General features: G+C 37.1%; 5 protein-coding genes across 6 annotated transcripts; 1 reads left to right on the forward strand and 4 right to left on the reverse strand.

The window, feature by feature from the left end:
• Positions 1-177: 177 nt before the first annotated feature.
• On the reverse strand, positions 178-8,329 carry Drat (Death resistor Adh domain containing target). 2 transcript variants are annotated; one of them, XM_068291414.1, is made up of 3 exons: positions 8,083-8,329; positions 1,273-2,103; positions 178-1,206 (listed from the first exon to the last, which is right to left on the reverse strand). In XM_068291414.1, the coding sequence occupies exons 2-3, from the start codon at positions 2,007-2,009 to the stop codon at positions 789-791; spliced, it is 1,155 nt and encodes a 384-aa protein (XP_068147515.1). In that variant the 5' UTR covers positions 2,010-2,103; positions 8,083-8,329; the 3' UTR covers positions 178-788. The 2 variants fall into 2 exon arrangements, with proteins under 2 accessions (XP_068147515.1, XP_068147514.1); XM_068291413.1 differs by lacking the exon at positions 8,083-8,329 and adding an exon at positions 4,041-4,349.
• A 404-nt stretch (positions 8,330-8,733) lies between these two features.
• Cyt-b5 (Cytochrome b5) lies at positions 8,734-11,264 on the forward strand. The gene is made up of 2 exons (XM_068291415.1): positions 8,734-8,954; positions 10,691-11,264. Exons 1-2 carry the CDS (start codon positions 8,835-8,837, stop codon positions 10,970-10,972), a joined length of 402 nt encoding a protein of 133 aa, XP_068147516.1. The 5' UTR covers positions 8,734-8,834; the 3' UTR covers positions 10,973-11,264.
• Positions 11,265-11,454: 190 nt separating this feature from the next.
• On the reverse strand, positions 11,455-13,842 carry Gpo2 (Glycerophosphate oxidase 2). The gene has a single exon (XM_068291644.1). It carries the CDS (start codon positions 13,708-13,710, stop codon positions 11,548-11,550), a length of 2,163 nt encoding a protein of 720 aa, XP_068147745.1. The 5' UTR covers positions 13,711-13,842; the 3' UTR covers positions 11,455-11,547.
• On the reverse strand, positions 13,832-14,266 carry LOC137578016 (protein NCBP2AS2 homolog). Its single transcript, XM_068291646.1, has 2 exons — positions 14,094-14,266; positions 13,832-14,023 (listed from the first exon to the last, which is right to left on the reverse strand). The coding sequence occupies exons 1-2, from the start codon at positions 14,264-14,266 to the stop codon at positions 13,942-13,944; spliced, it is 255 nt and encodes an 84-aa protein (XP_068147747.1). The 3' UTR covers positions 13,832-13,941.
• Positions 14,267-14,295: 29 nt separating this feature from the next.
• MED9 (mediator complex subunit 9) lies at positions 14,296-15,021 on the reverse strand. The gene is made up of 3 exons (XM_068291645.1): positions 14,708-15,021; positions 14,517-14,580; positions 14,296-14,460 (listed from the first exon to the last, which is right to left on the reverse strand). The coding sequence occupies exons 1-3, from the start codon at positions 14,941-14,943 to the stop codon at positions 14,296-14,298; spliced, it is 465 nt and encodes a 154-aa protein (XP_068147746.1). The 5' UTR covers positions 14,944-15,021.
• Between the last annotated feature and the right edge of the window lie 1,022 nt (positions 15,022-16,043).

Genomic DNA, 16,043 nt, shown 5'->3' on the forward strand with positions numbered 1-16,043 from the left:
ATTCCTAGCTACTATTTTGTCGATAACTTATCGATGCTATCTAGCGGTTTTAATCGACAGCAAGTAACGGTCAACATAATTTACGAAAAAATACGTTATGAACCTACTAAAATAAAAAAGACTTCAAAATAAAATAATGAGTAAAATCGTTTCAAAAATCATGACCAATCCTTCTCATACATTTAATGCAATTTTCTGGTTTCTTTTATTATTCATGAATAGTAGAATATAATGTAGAGAGAGGGGCACACATAATGAGTACAAACATCAAAGCGAATTCAATCGAAACATTTTTGCATCGCATGCGTAACAAATTATTTTCCATCTTGGTTTTTTTTAATATATATAAATATAAGTTATAGATATATATGCATAACATTTATTCTGTACTTTCATTTTCTGTTTCGGCTGATCAGAAATTATTATAAATAATTTATAAAAAATGAAATAAAGAAAACAAATCATAAAATAATTTTTGCATGTAATCTTTTTTTTTTTTTTTTTTTTGTTAATTTGCCAAAATATAAGGTTTGCTTACAAATAAAAAATCAATCACAATCTATATATATATACATAATACTAATTAAAAGTGCCTAACAAATGAGTAGACTGACTGGATTTGGGATTAATTACTGGGGCATACAAACTAATGCGCGGAGAGAGAGTTTGTGTCCATTTTTTGTTTTGTTTTTTGGGTTTGTGTAAAACTAACAGAGATATAACCATAGTGAATGAGTTCATATATGATGATGGACTCCACACTCAACTCTACTTCCTCCGTCGGCCCTCTACTCGATATCATGGAAACGTAGAATGGCCCGTCCAGGTATTTCGGAATTGCACAATTTCTGTATAACCTCGGCGGCCTGTTCGCAGGGGAATACCGAATGTGGTGGTGGTTCGATCTTTTTATTGGCCACCAGTTCGACCAGATCGGCCAACTGTTCGGCTGTGCCATTCGAAATGGGTATGATTTCCTGTTGATATTCATTCGATAGACGTGAGAATTTCGGTAGCAATTTCTCGGCCACCTCATCGCTGATGAGAACCACACCGCCCTTGGATAGGCAATGCATGGAGCGATGTAGACTTCTTGAGGTGGTGCCAAAATCAATGACCACATCCACGGCACCACCGCACACATCCTTAGTGCGTTCAATGAGCTGTGGTTCATATAGACATTCATTCCACTGAACCACACTGACGCTGAAGAGGGAAAACAAATTACTGGTTAGTCGAGAGTCTCAATCACACTTCATGATTTATACTTACTTTTTGATCTCTGTGGCCAGACGGAAACCCTCGTCCCTCAAGCTGGCCACTGTGATGTCCACATTATCAGCTCCATTGGAAGCAAAATGATAGGAAGCAATACGCACAGCCCAAAGGGCAAGTCCTCCGGTGCCAACAATTAGGATTTTGCATTTTCTCTTCGGCTCTGAGCTGGCCCGCTGCTGCAGGATCTGTGTGACAACCGCCTGAGCTTTGAAGACGGCATTCATGGCCAAAAGTGCTCCAGTTGGCAGCATGGCCGCCACTTCCATGGCCAGACTGTCGGGTATGGGTACAATGTGCTTTAAATCGGGCACCACCATAAGTTCAGCATAACCAGCTGGTGTCTCATCAAAGGGATATACAATAACCCTTTGTCCAATGCTCAGGCCACAATTGTTGGCCTCTGTTATTTCCGATCCCAAGGACTCAATAACTCCAGCCACTTCGAACCCTGGGAAAAAGGAGCCCTCACGTATTCCCTGATGGGCTGGCGATGATATCGATGTTATGGATGTCACCGATGGACAATAATCGCTCAATTCCGAAGATACCGATGACATGCTTGTTATCGAATTGGAACGTCCACGACGACTATAGCATGCGCCGGCACACACAATCCTGATGCGAGCACCCAATGGCGGTGTATCCTCGATAGGTACAAAAAAGTTAAAGACGCAGTTCTTGGCACCCGGTCCGGGTGACTCAATTGACACTTGACGGCACAATTTGTTCATGTTGCTGCTGTGATGTGGATGATGTGGATCTGTCGGCGGCAAACTAGCAGCTGACGGCAAGGAAAACGAGGTATCTGTTGTTGTTTGTGTTCCGCTGGAAAGGGACAAAGGGACACATTGTTATTATTATAACAATGACTTCTTAAAATGGTCATTAAACGACCCATCGAAAAGGTAAATGAAGGTCATCATCATATCCCATTCCAACAAACATTCTCTGTATCTATATCTTGTTTTTGTGCCTCTATTGCCTCTATACTTATCGTATTCTTGTTCTATTTGTTATTATTTTAGTAGTTGTTGTTGTTTTGTTCAATGCCCCTCGTTCTCATTCCTATGTAAACGTTAATCTTTTACTTCAATGCCAACAACATTTTTTGTTGTTTTTCATTTCGTTGTAAATATTTATTTATGATTTCTAGTCGTGAGTATTGGAGGAGTTGCTCGAGTTAAGTGTTGATTATAGTGACACCAACTACTTAAATGAAAGGTCAACTTTGTTAAATTTCTCAATCTATGATAGGTTCTACTCTACTTAATTCTCTCTCTCCCTCTATTTTCTAAATATATGCCCATTTGCAATTTCAAATTTTAATATTTCATTTACTAGATTGTAATAAAGTTATATCCCGCCAAGTCTTCTTACTAAATCACTCTGTAAATGTTTAAAGTGAGAGTAATTTTAACTTTTTAACGATCAAAAATACCTAAAAATTATTAAAACATTTTTTTTTTTTTCGTTTATTCTGTTAACTTGCATTTTAAGGAGTTCTTTATTAGAAGCCCTTTTGTTAAAAGTTTGTTTACTGACTAATCTACCAAGGAAATGTTTTAATTTTAAATCAGCTTTTTTATGGAAACGTATCTCACTTAGCCTCTGAATTGATTTAAGTTGTAATTAGAAATATACGGGAAGTTACCTCATTAAACTAGGAATAATTAATTCAAACCACGTTTTTAAGAAAAAAAAAAACAAAAAAACAAAAAAAGAAACATAAACATTACAAAAGCTTAAAAATTTACTTCCTTAGAAAGATATCCGTCAAATTCTTAGCCTTTTTTTTTTTTTTATAACAAAAGTAGAATGTAAATTAAAAAGTGTGTGTTGTTTTATTTAATTTGACCACTTTATTATTAAAAATATCTTGTAGGTTCTTTTTTTATTATTTGAATATGTACTGGGGAATTCTTTAAAAGAATCTGATCTAAATTGAATTAAACTCAAATGATTATATTTTTCTATAAACTGACTCTAAAATATAAAAAATATTTTACAATTTTTGGAATATAATCAAAATTGATATATTCTTTTGATTTGTTTAAAAATAACGTTTTAAAATGATAAAATCTATATCAACGGATCCCTTCAAAAATACTCCAATTTTAAGTACTAATCACAAAACATTTTGGAAATTGCCTTAAATTGGAAACTATGCCCAATTCTTAATTAAAAACTTTAAAAAATTACTAACAATAAGTCCCCTTAAAAACTTTAGGACACTCACATTAGAAGCATATTGATTTTTAAAAAATTACACAAAGTTAATGGAATTAATTTAGATATCTATAGTAATTTGCTTTTTATTCACTCTTCTAAATTAAATGGTATTCTGTCACTTGGAAATTGAAAGTATTATCTATAAATATTAATGACTCATTATTTATTGATATTGATTCCATGGATCCTTTCACTTTAACCAGACTCGTATTGGCCCTTGGCCTTTAATTACTTATTGTCGGAAATGGCCATATAATTTACGGTTCTGTCGATATCGTATAGATAAAAAAAAGATGTCTAGCATTTCAATTAAGCTGATAAGAACTCGAACTAGATATAAATAATCTCTATCTATGCCATGTCAATAATGTCTGGCACGAAAATTCAAATCACTTGCACATTTCATGTTAATTATTCCTTTTTTTTTTGTTTTATTCCCAGGGGAAGCCCTTCTAAGTAACTAAAAAATTAATTTATGTTTTTATGGCCAGCAATTGGAAAACTCAATAAAAATCAATTAATTAATGATTTACCTTATTGAACTGAGCAAATTGTGCGGTTGTTGTTGTTGATTAAAAATTTCAACTGGCATTTTGCTTAAATTTTTCTGTAGTTTGTTTTGTTGAATTTGAATTTGTATTACAAAAATGTTGTATTTGTTTATGACAATGATATCATTTGGCCTTATTTTTGGCTTATTTTTAGCAAGGATTTTGCGTTTACACACTTTGCTTTTGTGTCTTTTGTTTTAAAATTTGTTTTTTTTTTCTTTCACAGATTTTTCTTTAATTGTGCTCTGTCTCTTTTTGGTTTTCTGACCAGCGCACTTCACTTCCAAAGAACAACTGAAATGTTTCCCCAGCGATGCGTCGCCTAAAAAGCAAAAAAACAAAAAAAAAAAAATTGAAGCCGGCGAACGGCAACAACTACAACAAATCTCACAGATACATTTACAGTGGGCGCATGAAGTATATGCACATGTAAAATAACACTTTAGAAAAAAGTTTGACCCCATTATCAAAATAAATGGTTATTTACTATTATTAAGACTAATTTACTCATTTTTTCGAAAAATTTTCAGATATTCTAAATATTAGGCATATAGATTTTAAAATGATTTTTCAATTGTTTATTATCACAACTCAGGAATCTAGAAGATGTATATCAAAAATTATCGTACAAAGTTTCTTATGGTAAGTTTTAAAGAGAATTTGCATGACTAATAATGAAAAATTTCTGTTTTAAATGGTTTAATAATGCTGAAACATATGAATCCTATTTATAAACTCAAAACAAGAACAATATTTTGTCGTAAAAGTACAAAACTTTTGAAGAATGGCTTTATTTTCTACACCTAAGTTCAAAATTTCTTATCAAAATTGTTTCAAAATTGAATTTTTTAGAAGATTAGAACATATCTAAATATTTTCAATAAGATTTTTCAAAAAAAAAATATAACTACATAATAGTTTAGTAACATTCATTGGATACAAATATGCATATGGACATAGACTTTTGAGATTGACTGTTATATCCACTGTTTATTCACACACACACACGCACTGGATGCGTGCACTAAGCGTGAACATTGAGTAACGGCTACACAAATATAATTCAGATTATATATGCATATGTACTATATACATTCATACATATCCATTTGCATGGCCAAATGAAATGAAATTTACAACTAGAAATGCAATTAAATTAAAATATTTTAAGACCCACAATTTATGGCTATTTTTGGTTTTGGAATTTTCTGTCAGTGTAGGAATGATTCGTCTACTCATTGTTGTTTTGGTTTTTTGTTTACGAATCAACTTCAGTAGTCGAGTGGAACATGGGTTCTAGAGACGGTTGTGGGAGGCAGCAGATGGTGAGGCGGGAATGGAGGCCATATAAAAATCATAAACAAATTAAAAGTATAAAACTCACAAACAAAAAGAAAAAGTCTGCCCTGCTCAAGAGGAAAACACTTTCATTAGACCAACGCGTGTGACAGATTTATCTGGTCAAAACAAAGTTCAATTTGGTCAAGAGAAATTCAAAAAGACGTTGCCAGGCAGCGAAACGAAGGCCAAACAATATTTTCGTTTTTCTTTATTGGATGCTGCGTGTGGCAGGGAAAATTGCCAAAGAGTGGGTGGGTCAGGTTAAAGAGGGATGTCCTATTAGTCACGTACTAAACGATATGAAAGATCTATGCAACTATCTATAAGTTTCCATTGATGAATTTGTAATTGAAATGCGTTTCGACGTTCGTCGAAAAACCAAAACAAACAAACAAGCAACAAAAACTTACACAAGTCTCTCTCTCTCTCTCTCTCTGTCACTTTGTCTGTCTCTCTCTCTCTCTTTCTCTCCAAACACACTGAGAGTGAGCACGTGTACATTGCATGATAATCACGCACACGTTTCATGACCTGAACCAAGAATCGAGAATATACACACAGAGAACAGGCAGGGAGAATAGCAAACTGGAGAGCCGGCGCACTGCAAGGTTCCCAATTTCCATTTTTCATTCTCTCCGTCACTCCTCATCCCTCAAGACCCCCTTCATCCCACCCTCTAACCCCTACTCCTTTGTCCATCCAACTTGTATATGTATATCTGAAGCTGGAACTGAAGCCGTTGCCCGTTGCAGCAACCGGAATGCGGAGATACATTGTACAGTTGACCATAATTGTGCATGAACAGTTGTAAAAATTTAAAAGTTTCTTAATCGATATATGTACATAGTTTTTTTATCTATCTTTAACTAAGAAAGTTGTCTAACTTAAAAAAGGCTTAATCAGCTGGTAAGCCTCATGTATTCAGTTTATACCTAATTAAGATTAAAACAATCAGATACAATCCAATTTAGAATTGCCCTTAAAAGTTAAAAGTAGGAATAAATGCGTGAAAGAGACAAAAATACGTGATATACACTGGAGAGAGCACCCAATTGGAACCGATTTTGGCTAACAAAAGTCGGTTCAGAATAAGTTTAACCCATAAAAAAACCACAAAACTTGCTTCACTTATGTAAATATACACTCCAGGTTAACTATTTAGAATTACCATTACTTTGAACGTACTTTCAATAACTCACTAAGCTTGAAAGTACGTTCGCGGGTAACCAATTAGAACCGCTGTTAGTCAATAAAAGTAGTCGGCACTATGAAGGTGGTTTATTCATTTAGAAACAGTGACGCCTCGACTTGAAAATACACTTTCTTTGAATTAGAAGATGTTAAGAAGCAGTTAGAGTATTCTAAATACTTGTAAGGAGGCTTTTAATCAAAGGTGGATCCATGTGTAGCATTAGGTGCTCGAAATTCGAGTACCTTTGCTGGGATAATGCAAGGAAGTTTCAGGGTATTCACCTTTATAGTTGAAGGTGAACTTAATCGATAGACTGTCTGTATGTATGTATATGGCTAGAAAAACAATACAAAAAATTGTATCTTTCCTTTGTCTGTTGACGGAAATTGGTCTTTGTTTTACAGCATACATGTACATATATGGATTATATCTGTATCTGATATTTACGCATTTCAAAGTGATAAAATGAATCTTTTCTTGTGTGAGGTCATATTTGCTCAGATTATATATAATCAGGAATTAGCAGAGAACTTATAACTGATATGGAGAAACATCTGCTGTATACCAAGGAGTGGATAAAGTGAAAGTGCCATAAAGACATGCAAATTATTACGACAAAAACATTCTCTCGATGTGGTTTGTTGTTTATCGAAAGACATAATTTAAAACAATTAAGGAGTCGCCACTGGCTCTCTGAATGAGATCAAGCGCGTAGTTTATTTATTTCTTGTTCAATTTTTGGCTTTGACATTAATTTATTTTGTCAATTGAAAACATTTGTTTCGCCTCAACTTAAATGATCAAATTCTAGTCAATTGTACTTTTAAATTTTTTATTATTCTAATTTCGATTCGATTCTGATGATTGATTGGAAAAACGAGTGCTCCCAGTATGTGGAACACTTAGCATTAAATTTTATGATAATCACTTCTGCTAACTATTTTTAGACTCTTTGTCTAACCAGTCACAAACACACTCACAGGGTCTAAGGGTGATCCCAATCCGCATGGGAACCTAACAATCTTGTTTTCTATTGATTAATTTATTTAATCGATTCGCTTTTTTCAAAAGTAAATACGACAATAAATAAAATCGTGTTTTTATATTTTGTTTTTGGATGAGAGATTGGAAGTGGGTCGTTGGGGGGAATCTCCAGGTGCTGATATCAAATGATTTTTGTTTAGTGTCGTGTATTTACAAGGTACTTTAATTGATATCAAGATGATGGGTTTGTTTACCAAAATCAAATCCAAAATTGTCAACTTTCCCCCTCTCTCTCTCTCTCTTTTTCGAAGTTGGTATACATAGATGTTTGTATATACCGCCCTTTCACATATTACGCAGCAAAATGTCCTGCGTTACCTCAAGGACTACGTGCCAAATGCCATGCCATGGCACCTGATTAAAATATATATCCAAAGAAAAGCCGAAAACATGCTTGACAGTCGGCCATATGAAAAAGTTTTCTTTACAAATTGCGTAATAACTTACCCTTGTATAAAAAATGTGTTAAAACTTTAGTTTTATATTTCCTCACTGTCTCTCGAAATTCTTATTTTTCTTTTGTTATTAAAAAATTGCAATATTGTTACTGTTAACTTTAGTTTATTTATTTATTCCTTTATTTCGAAATTTTTATAGTTAAATTTTTTTGTTCTTTCCGTGCAAAGTTGTATGTTTTCACAATGTGGTTTAATTCTTATTTATGAAGGACCACAACCGCACCGCGTATTGAGGCAGCAGGCAGCAGGATACGTTTGACTTTGAAGTCTCCTTTGTAAATGCAAATGCTTTTCCTAACATGTAAGTGTAAATATAAGTAGCGAGCATGCGCATGCTGTAATGAGGGAAATTAATGTTTGCTTTTTAAATTGGATTTAATTGCGCGCGCTTGAAAAGTGAGTGGAACCAGTTCGCATCGTTAATATGTTATCGACTATCGAAAATCGACATTATCGGAGCAAAACCTATCGAAAATCGACATTCCGGAGCAAAACCTATCGAAAATCGACATTCCGGAGCAAAACCTATCGAAAATCGACATTCCGGAGCAAAACTTGAATTCGCCTCGCCTGAACAGGGCAAGTGTTAGTAACACGAATTCGCTTCGCTTTCGCTGCAAACCACTCACATTAAATTTGATGAACTAGTGTTAGTCAACATAAAAACAACAAATATAACAATATTTTTCCACACATATTTTTCAACGCGCAACAAATCAACAAGTGATATACCAAAAAAAGATGTCGGGCGACGAACAGAAAACTTACACGCGTGCCGAGGTGGCGAAACACAATACGAATAAGGACACCTGGCTGCTGATACACAATAATATTTACGATGTGACGGAATTTCTGAATGAGGTGAGAACACATGCTGCCCTTCCCACAAACGCGCTCCTTCCCTCACCGCACAACGTTCGATCCAAGAGATTCATCAACAAATCTGGGCGTTAGAGGTGGAACTTAAAAAATTGTCTTATCATTGCGACTTGACTAGTTTTTTTCTTAATAGGTCTGAATTGAGATCTGATACGGGCGAGATGACGTGACGACGTAGTGTGTGGGGAGAGTAAAGGAACGTGCTTGGATTAACCTTGTTTATGCTCTCCATGTATGTGTGTGTACTTTGACCTCTGAACCTGCCTGCATATGGCAGATTAGCTTCATTGATTTACATTTTGCTATGGAAGTTTCTAGTAGTGTGTCTCACACACGCACACACAAATATATACATTTCTGTGTCTGTGTGAGAAAGTCGTTTGTCGTTTTGTGTCGTGAAATTTTTTGTCAAGACACTTTGCTACGCAAGAAACGGGTCAAAATGGTTAAACATTTGCATATGACTTGTCGGCTTTCTATCTGCCCCTCTCTCTCTACCTTTTTGTATGTCTGTCTATCTTCTATTTCTAACCCATTCTTATGTAATTGCATTGTTCTAAACGCATTATTATCACTTCCTTTGCCCCCTTCTGCAGGTCACTTTGCTTATCATAAAGCTCTAGCCACACTACGCCTCCGCGCTCTCTAGTCTTTGTGTTTTGGGCTTTCTTCTGATAAGATCGCAATATGCCGGCAAATAAAAAACAGTCATCTCACCATTATGAGGCAAAATTCTATAATTAAAAAGAACTAATAGTAAATAATTCAAGACTAAGGATGATGTTTCTTAACAATGTTTAGTTGAAATTTCATGACTACCGTGAAAACTATAGGAACTTGAATTCTCTTTAGTCATGATAACATGAAGTGATTCAAAACTGATATGATACAATTGTAATCAACGAATAAAACAACCTTGCTGATTTTAGCAATCGAGGTTTAGAGAACCCTTGGAGTAACCCTTAGCCATTTCGGTATGCTTCTATCAAGGATTAAAGAACAACCGATAACATTTTAAATGGTGCTTATTCTAGCAGTCGACAAAAAGACTTTATGAAGACTTCCTAACTTACAAATGTTTATTAAAAAGAAAAAAAAGTTCCAAAAATATTTCCAATTCATAAATACTTTTCAAACATAATGGATTTTTTAGCTATCAACTGAAATGATCAGGTTTTAGTTCCTTTTAAGTATCTGCTTTACATTGAGGTGTGTATGTTCCAAATAGAACGTCCAATCACCGATTCAATATCGGCGCTATTTTCCGATTATAATGGATCTTAAAGGGATCTTACATTTGGTTTGCTTCAATGATAAATTAAAGATATCACTCGCAAATGGTTATCAAAATGGAACAACTGATATAAACTGAAGACACTTTTTTATCAGAATAGAACAACCGTAAATAGTTTCCGATAGTACCGGCAAGGGGACAAAAAATCGTTTAAAACAAACGTCATACATTTCGGTTTTGTTGCTATTTTTATCTGTTTTTTTTGATTCTGTCTCATACCTTCGGCTGATTCGTCATGTTTTATTGATGTATTCCCCTTGAGATTTCACGGTCAGTCTGCCGATCATTTGCATGACGCCTAGACCAATCCCTGGTTCCCTCCCCCCTGCTTACCATTCTCTCTATTGCAAATCCCTAAGCAATTATTCAGTGTATTCAAGTTTTTTATTTGCTTCTGTTTTGTGTCTTTCTTTTCATGATTTAGCATCCCGGAGGTGAGGAAGTACTGATCGAACAGGCCGGCAAAGATGCCACCGAGAATTTTGAGGATGTTGGCCATAGTAACGATGCCCGCGAAATGATGCGTAAATACAAAATTGGAGAACTTGTCGAAAGCGAAAGGACTAGTGTGGCCCAAAAGTCAGAGCCCACCTGGAGTTCAGATACTCAATCAGAGGAGAGTTCAATTAAATCGTGGGTCCTGCCCTTGGTTCTATGTCTGGTGGCTACGCTCTTCTATAAATATTTCTTTGGCCAGGCCAAGTAGGAGGAACAAAAGGAGTGGAGAAGAAGGAAATGAATGCGATGTTTTTTTATATATACAACTTTTAGTAAATTTTTTGTTCATGTGCTAAGTTGATAATGTTCGAACAATCACAAATAGTCGACACACACACACACTCGCACATAGAATGTGAGTGTAATAATGTTAATTGGCATTTCTATTTTCCATTTTTTACAAAATAACATTTCGTTGTAATTCCTTTTTTATAGACGGTGGGGCTTGATATTCTTAACTTTCCGATTAAATATATAAATGTATGTATATGAAAAGAAAATTGTTCCATTATCTTTTTCATATAACTGGGACGAGACTAGAAGTGAGCTCTTTAAGTCAAGTCTGGAGTTACCTTTATTTCACATGGTTCTCCCATTAGCTTCTTGAAGAGACTTCGAAAACTATAAACTAATATTGTGCCCAAAGGGGATGAGATTCGGAAGTCCAAAAGTAAAAGACAAGCATCACAATTTAAAACAGAATACTCTCACCTTTGGATGAGTTTATTATTAGCTACTTAGTGAGAGAGAGGATACTAAAAAACAAAAGGACGTATCATTTAGCTAAAGACCACCGCCAGATCTTTCCATTTTAACGAAACACGAACTTTTTTGATTGTCCAGCACCGCCAACTTTTCAATCGTCTGCATTTTGGCATGTCTCAAGTACGCCGTATCGCCATGAACTACGGCGGACATTAGTAGAAGGAATTCGTAAAGATTTACCTTGCCCTGGGCGTGGCAATCAATGTCACGGAGGACATCATGCATCAGATCGATGGGCACTTCCTTCAGACCCATGGATTTCATGGCTTTGCAACAGTTTGAAATGGACACATAGCCCGTATTGCTCAAGTCGAGTTGGCGAAACTGTCCGGCGTATTTCTCCACTTGCTTCATGGACATTTTGATAGGAATCGTAAGATGGGGAGAATCTTCGGTATTCAAGTGTCCCATTTGAGTGTATAGGAAACGACGTGCATCCTGTATCTGTTGATTCGTTTGTCTGGGTGACCATTTTAGTTCCGCAGCCATAATCTCAGCCACTTTGGGTAGAATCTCTTCCGCCACCTGAACATTCAGAAAGGCCACACGTAAGCGACGAGCAATAATGTCGGTCACAGTGCAGGCGTGTTCCCGTATGCCATGAGTGACCTCCGCCTCGATGTAGGGAAACTCCGTATGCAGTCGTTTGCCAACGATGGGCCATGATTTGCCACTGCTGTCCGCATTGACGGCGACTTTAAAGGCATTCGAGCCGTAGGTGTTGGCCAAATGCACGGCCACATCACGTTCCAAACCAAAGTCCTGGACGAGACGTATAAACATTTTGGGTGACCAGCCGGAGGCGCCATCCAACTTACAGGACAATCCAGTCACGGATTGTGGTCTCAGTGGCTCCAGATCACCATATTGAATGGCGGCATTTACCGCCTTTTCAGCCAGCAACCGGAACGAGGTCCAAGTGCCACCCACAATGGAGATCATTTGACCAGCTCCCAGATTAATGACATGATTTCTTAACTGCGTCCGCCGCAACGAAGCCGATTCAACGGGCAGCGGCTTAAAGCCACCCCATGCGGCCAGGACATCACATCTGCGGACATCCCAGTAGTGAGGATTCACATAGTTTTTAATGCCCTCCAAGAGAAGTTGCACTTCCAGCTCCGTGGATTGTGGCAATGCATGTGGATCTCGCATCTCTTCGGTCGTTCCCACTAATGTATGTCCTTGCCAGGGTAAAAAAAATATGGCTCTACCATCCTTGGTATGTGGATCAAAGAGGCCCACTTGCTCGGGGCAATAGAAACGTGGCAAAACTATATGAGAGGCCCAACTTTGAGTGCATAGTGGATCAGCTTCCGCATTCTCCATGTTGCGTATATCATCGCTGAGGTGGCCAGTAGCATTGATAACCATTTTGGCCTTGATCTTATACTGTTTGCCAGTCAATTGATCCACTGCCTTGGCTCCTATTACATTGCCATCCGGTGACTTCTTGTCCTTGATTAGCTCCACCACTCGCATATGATTACAAACATCCGCTCCATAGCGGGCGGCGGTCAGAGCGACCGATAAACACATTCGGGCATCATCATGCTGTCCCTCATAGAAAACAAAAGCCCCACTAAGTTCGCGTTTGCGCAGCATTGGAAAGATCTCCATGGCCTTGTCCGATGAGATGTAGTGAAACGGTTTATTGCCCTTTGGAGCCATCATGTGGTAAATGGATAATTTTAACCAATAGATTGGAGTCTGCCACCAATGATGCACGGGCAACATAAGCGGCACTGGCTGATTCAGATGCGGAGCCAAGTTGGCAATGAAACTCCGTTCTCTCAGAGCGCTGCGCACCCGTCGAAAGGCAGCCAAATCGAGTCTCCCAATGGCCTGCTCCAAGTCTCGAAGGCCACCATGAAGCAATTTGCTCGATTTGGATGAAGCTCCACTGCCAAAGTCATCAGCCTCCACCAGAGCAGTCTTTAAACCTCGTGTAGCTGCATCCAGGGCACAACCTGATCCAACAGCACCACCGCCGATGATCAGTAGATCGTATTCCGTACGGCTTAGGGCATCCAGACACATTTTTCTTGTCGGCAATTCACGTTTCATTTGCGGCGGCGGCGGTGGGAAGTCATCCAATCCATCTCTATTCCGAATCAGAGACGGATGATAGGTCATGCGACAGGATCCAACAAGTACAGCCATTTGATAGAACTTTGCCATGTTTCGCGATTTATCTAACCAAAAATTTACTACAAAAATATAGGAAAGTATTGGAGCCAAACATAAAATTTACATAAAACGAGTCTTATGACAAAACTTTCTCAGGTGGTCACCTGAATCATTTAAGTAGAAATAAAATTTATTTTTATAAATATAACTCCTGGCTATAACTATTGAAAATTTTGATCACCTATCGCATTGACCTATCGATTGAATTTTAACATTTTTCACTTATTTCTTCTTATTTTTAAGGTCCTGCTTCACCCCTTCGATCTCTTTGCGTACATTATCTTTAAACAGATTTATAAAGGACCTGGAAAAGCAAGAACCCGTTGAGGGGAATTATGTACTCCAAAAAAAAAAAAAAAAAACTGAGTACTCACTTGAAACGCTCTGGCGTCATATCATGGAGACCTTGTTCCCTGGCTATGCTCTTGCCTCGGTACATCATAGAGACAACTAGTTGGGCAGCTCGTCGCATGGGATAACTATCAGCCATGCGCTGGATCAGCTGCTCATTGTTTGCCAAATATCTCATCAATAGCCTGAGAACCATATCGTCTGCTTGTGCTGCTCTTGATCTGGCTAGAATTCAGTGTCTTTATATTTGCGTATCAGTTGCTGTTTGAGTTTCAGCTGACTTCGCAAAAGTTCCTGACGCTGCAGTTGCTCCTCTTTGTTGTAATCGATTCCTGGCAGCTGTCTAATTTGCTCCCGTGCCGATTCGAAACGTTTTTGCAACTCGAAGATCTACGAATAGGTGAAAGAGATTTTGATTATTTGTAGAACATGAAAGACCGGCCTACCTTGTGATTGCAGTCCTGCGATTCTCGCAATTTTACAGCGTTCTCCAGAGGATCCTTTTCGACACTAAATATATTAAATTATATAATGAGTTGGCAAATTTTGTTTTAGCACAAGAATTGCAAATACTGATTGCCGAATTTTAAGACGCAATAGAAATTATTTAAATACCCTTTGTCTGCGGAGCACTTACCACCTGACTATATCGTATATTATTGGCAATATTTCAATCTCAAGTTGATCCACTGTCAACTGCCCGCTGCCGCCGCCGCTTCCACTGCCACCGCCGCAACCAATACCGTTTGATGTTTGCGTCTCCTGTGAGATGGCCGGCTCAAAGGGTGAATTGGAGGTCTGAACCAATCCGTCGGCAGTTAATATAGGTTTCCTGTCCTCGATTAGGCTTTGATTAACCGGTGATAGTTCCATTTAAATGACCCAAAATCAAAAATTTCACAAACAAATTGTATTTGCCGCTGATGTCTGGCAACCCTGTATTGCAATCAGTGCGTTGTCTATCGATAGCCAACTATATACTACAACCATCGATTACCGTTGGGTAACAACTTTGCAGAGAGTGTTATCGTTAAGCTCGGCGCGCCAATTTCGAAATTGAAACCGCAAAGCTGGTGTTAAGTGTGTTAATTGTTCGTTTGGTGATTTATAAACAGCCGCTCACAAAATTAGCAAATCAATTTGCACTTGCAAAACTTTATTCAATCGATTGACAGGGAATAGACATATGTGTCCCCCATTTACGACTTTTTTTTTTTTGCTTGGTTCATTTGATCAATGGTTATAAAAAAATTCTTTGCTTGATTTTTGTGTAGCAAATGCTGCTAACTAACATAAATTAACAGCAATCGATGCGATGTTAATTAAAAGGCCCCTAAAAATGTTTGTTCATGGCAGATTAATTACGATGGGTGGGGGCAGGCAGACATTTTTACATTTAAAAAATGTGCAAGAAATTTCTTGACACAACGATCGATAACTGTAACAACGAATTGCGTCTTTGACTTTCATTGTGCAAAATAAATTAATTTCACTTAAAAAAACCTTGCTATTGATGGCAATTTAAAAACAATTGAGAAATATTTAATTTGCCTTCAATTGAAAGAAGAATGTTTGTCTGTACATTTGTATGTTCATACATATTTGTAAGTACAATTATTGTACATACAAATACACAGATGATAATAAACTTATTCGGCAATTCTTAAAATTGGCCTTTGCTCAATTAAGACCTTCAATTATCACAAAATACCGCAGAGCGCGTTTGGGGCGACACGAGCTAAACTTATGAATGAAAAAAAAGAAGAAAAACAACGAAAAAAAATGTCAAACTGATGTTTTGATAATTAATGCAAATTAAGAATTTCATATTAATTGCTTTCAGTGTATGATGCACCAGACTAACGGTTGATCGTCGCCATATTTGGACCAAATGCAATGCAGCCACAGCATAAGCAACACCAGCTGACTTGCTGACCAAGAGAATCACCAAAAACAACAATAACAATAAACGA

The sequence above is a fragment of the Drosophila tropicalis genome, unplaced genomic scaffold (genome assembly GCF_018151085.1).
Source record: "Drosophila tropicalis isolate 14030-0801.00 unplaced genomic scaffold, ASM1815108v1 contig_593, whole genome shotgun sequence".
Lineage (NCBI taxonomy): Eukaryota > Metazoa > Arthropoda > Insecta > Diptera > Drosophilidae > Drosophila > Drosophila tropicalis.

What these genes read in the sequence shown, in the direction of transcription:
- MED9 (XM_068291645.1), bottom strand. Translation starts at nt 14,943, where the DNA reads ATGGAACTATCACCGGTTAATCAAAGCCTAATCGAGGACAGGAAACCT. An exon ending in ATATACGATATAGTCAGGTG is followed by an intron (nt 14,581 to 14,707) that starts GTAAGTGCTCCG and finishes TAATATATTTAG; the next exon opens with TGTCGAAAAGGATCCTCTGG. An exon ending in CGCAGGACTGCAATCACAAG is followed by an intron (nt 14,461 to 14,516) that starts GTAGGCCGGTCT and finishes ACCTATTCGTAG; the next exon opens with ATCTTCGAGTTGCAAAAACG.
- Cyt-b5 (XM_068291415.1), top strand. Translation starts at nt 8,835, where the DNA reads ATGTCGGGCGACGAACAGAAAACTTACACGCGTGCCGAGGTGGCGAAA. An exon ending in TGACGGAATTTCTGAATGAG is followed by an intron (nt 8,955 to 10,690) that starts GTGAGAACACAT and finishes TTCATGATTTAG; the next exon opens with CATCCCGGAGGTGAGGAAGT.
- Gpo2 (XM_068291644.1), bottom strand. Translation starts at nt 13,710, where the DNA reads ATGGCAAAGTTCTATCAAATGGCTGTACTTGTTGGATCCTGTCGCATG.
- LOC137578016 (XM_068291646.1), bottom strand. Translation starts at nt 14,266, where the DNA reads ATGGTTCTCAGGCTATTGATGAGATATTTGGCAAACAATGAGCAGCTG. An exon ending in ATGACGCCAGAGCGTTTCAA is followed by an intron (nt 14,024 to 14,093) that starts GTGAGTACTCAG and finishes TTGCTTTTCCAG; the next exon opens with GTCCTTTATAAATCTGTTTA.
- Drat (XM_068291413.1), bottom strand. Translation starts at nt 4,099, where the DNA reads ATGCCAGTTGAAATTTTTAATCAACAACAACAACCGCACAATTTGCTC. An exon ending in AATTTGCTCAGTTCAATAAG is followed by an intron (nt 2,104 to 4,040) that starts GTAAATCATTAA and finishes GTCCCTTTCCAG; the next exon opens with CGGAACACAAACAACAACAG. An exon ending in CTGGCCACAGAGATCAAAAA is followed by an intron (nt 1,207 to 1,272) that starts GTAAGTATAAAT and finishes TTCCCTCTTCAG; the next exon opens with CGTCAGTGTGGTTCAGTGGA.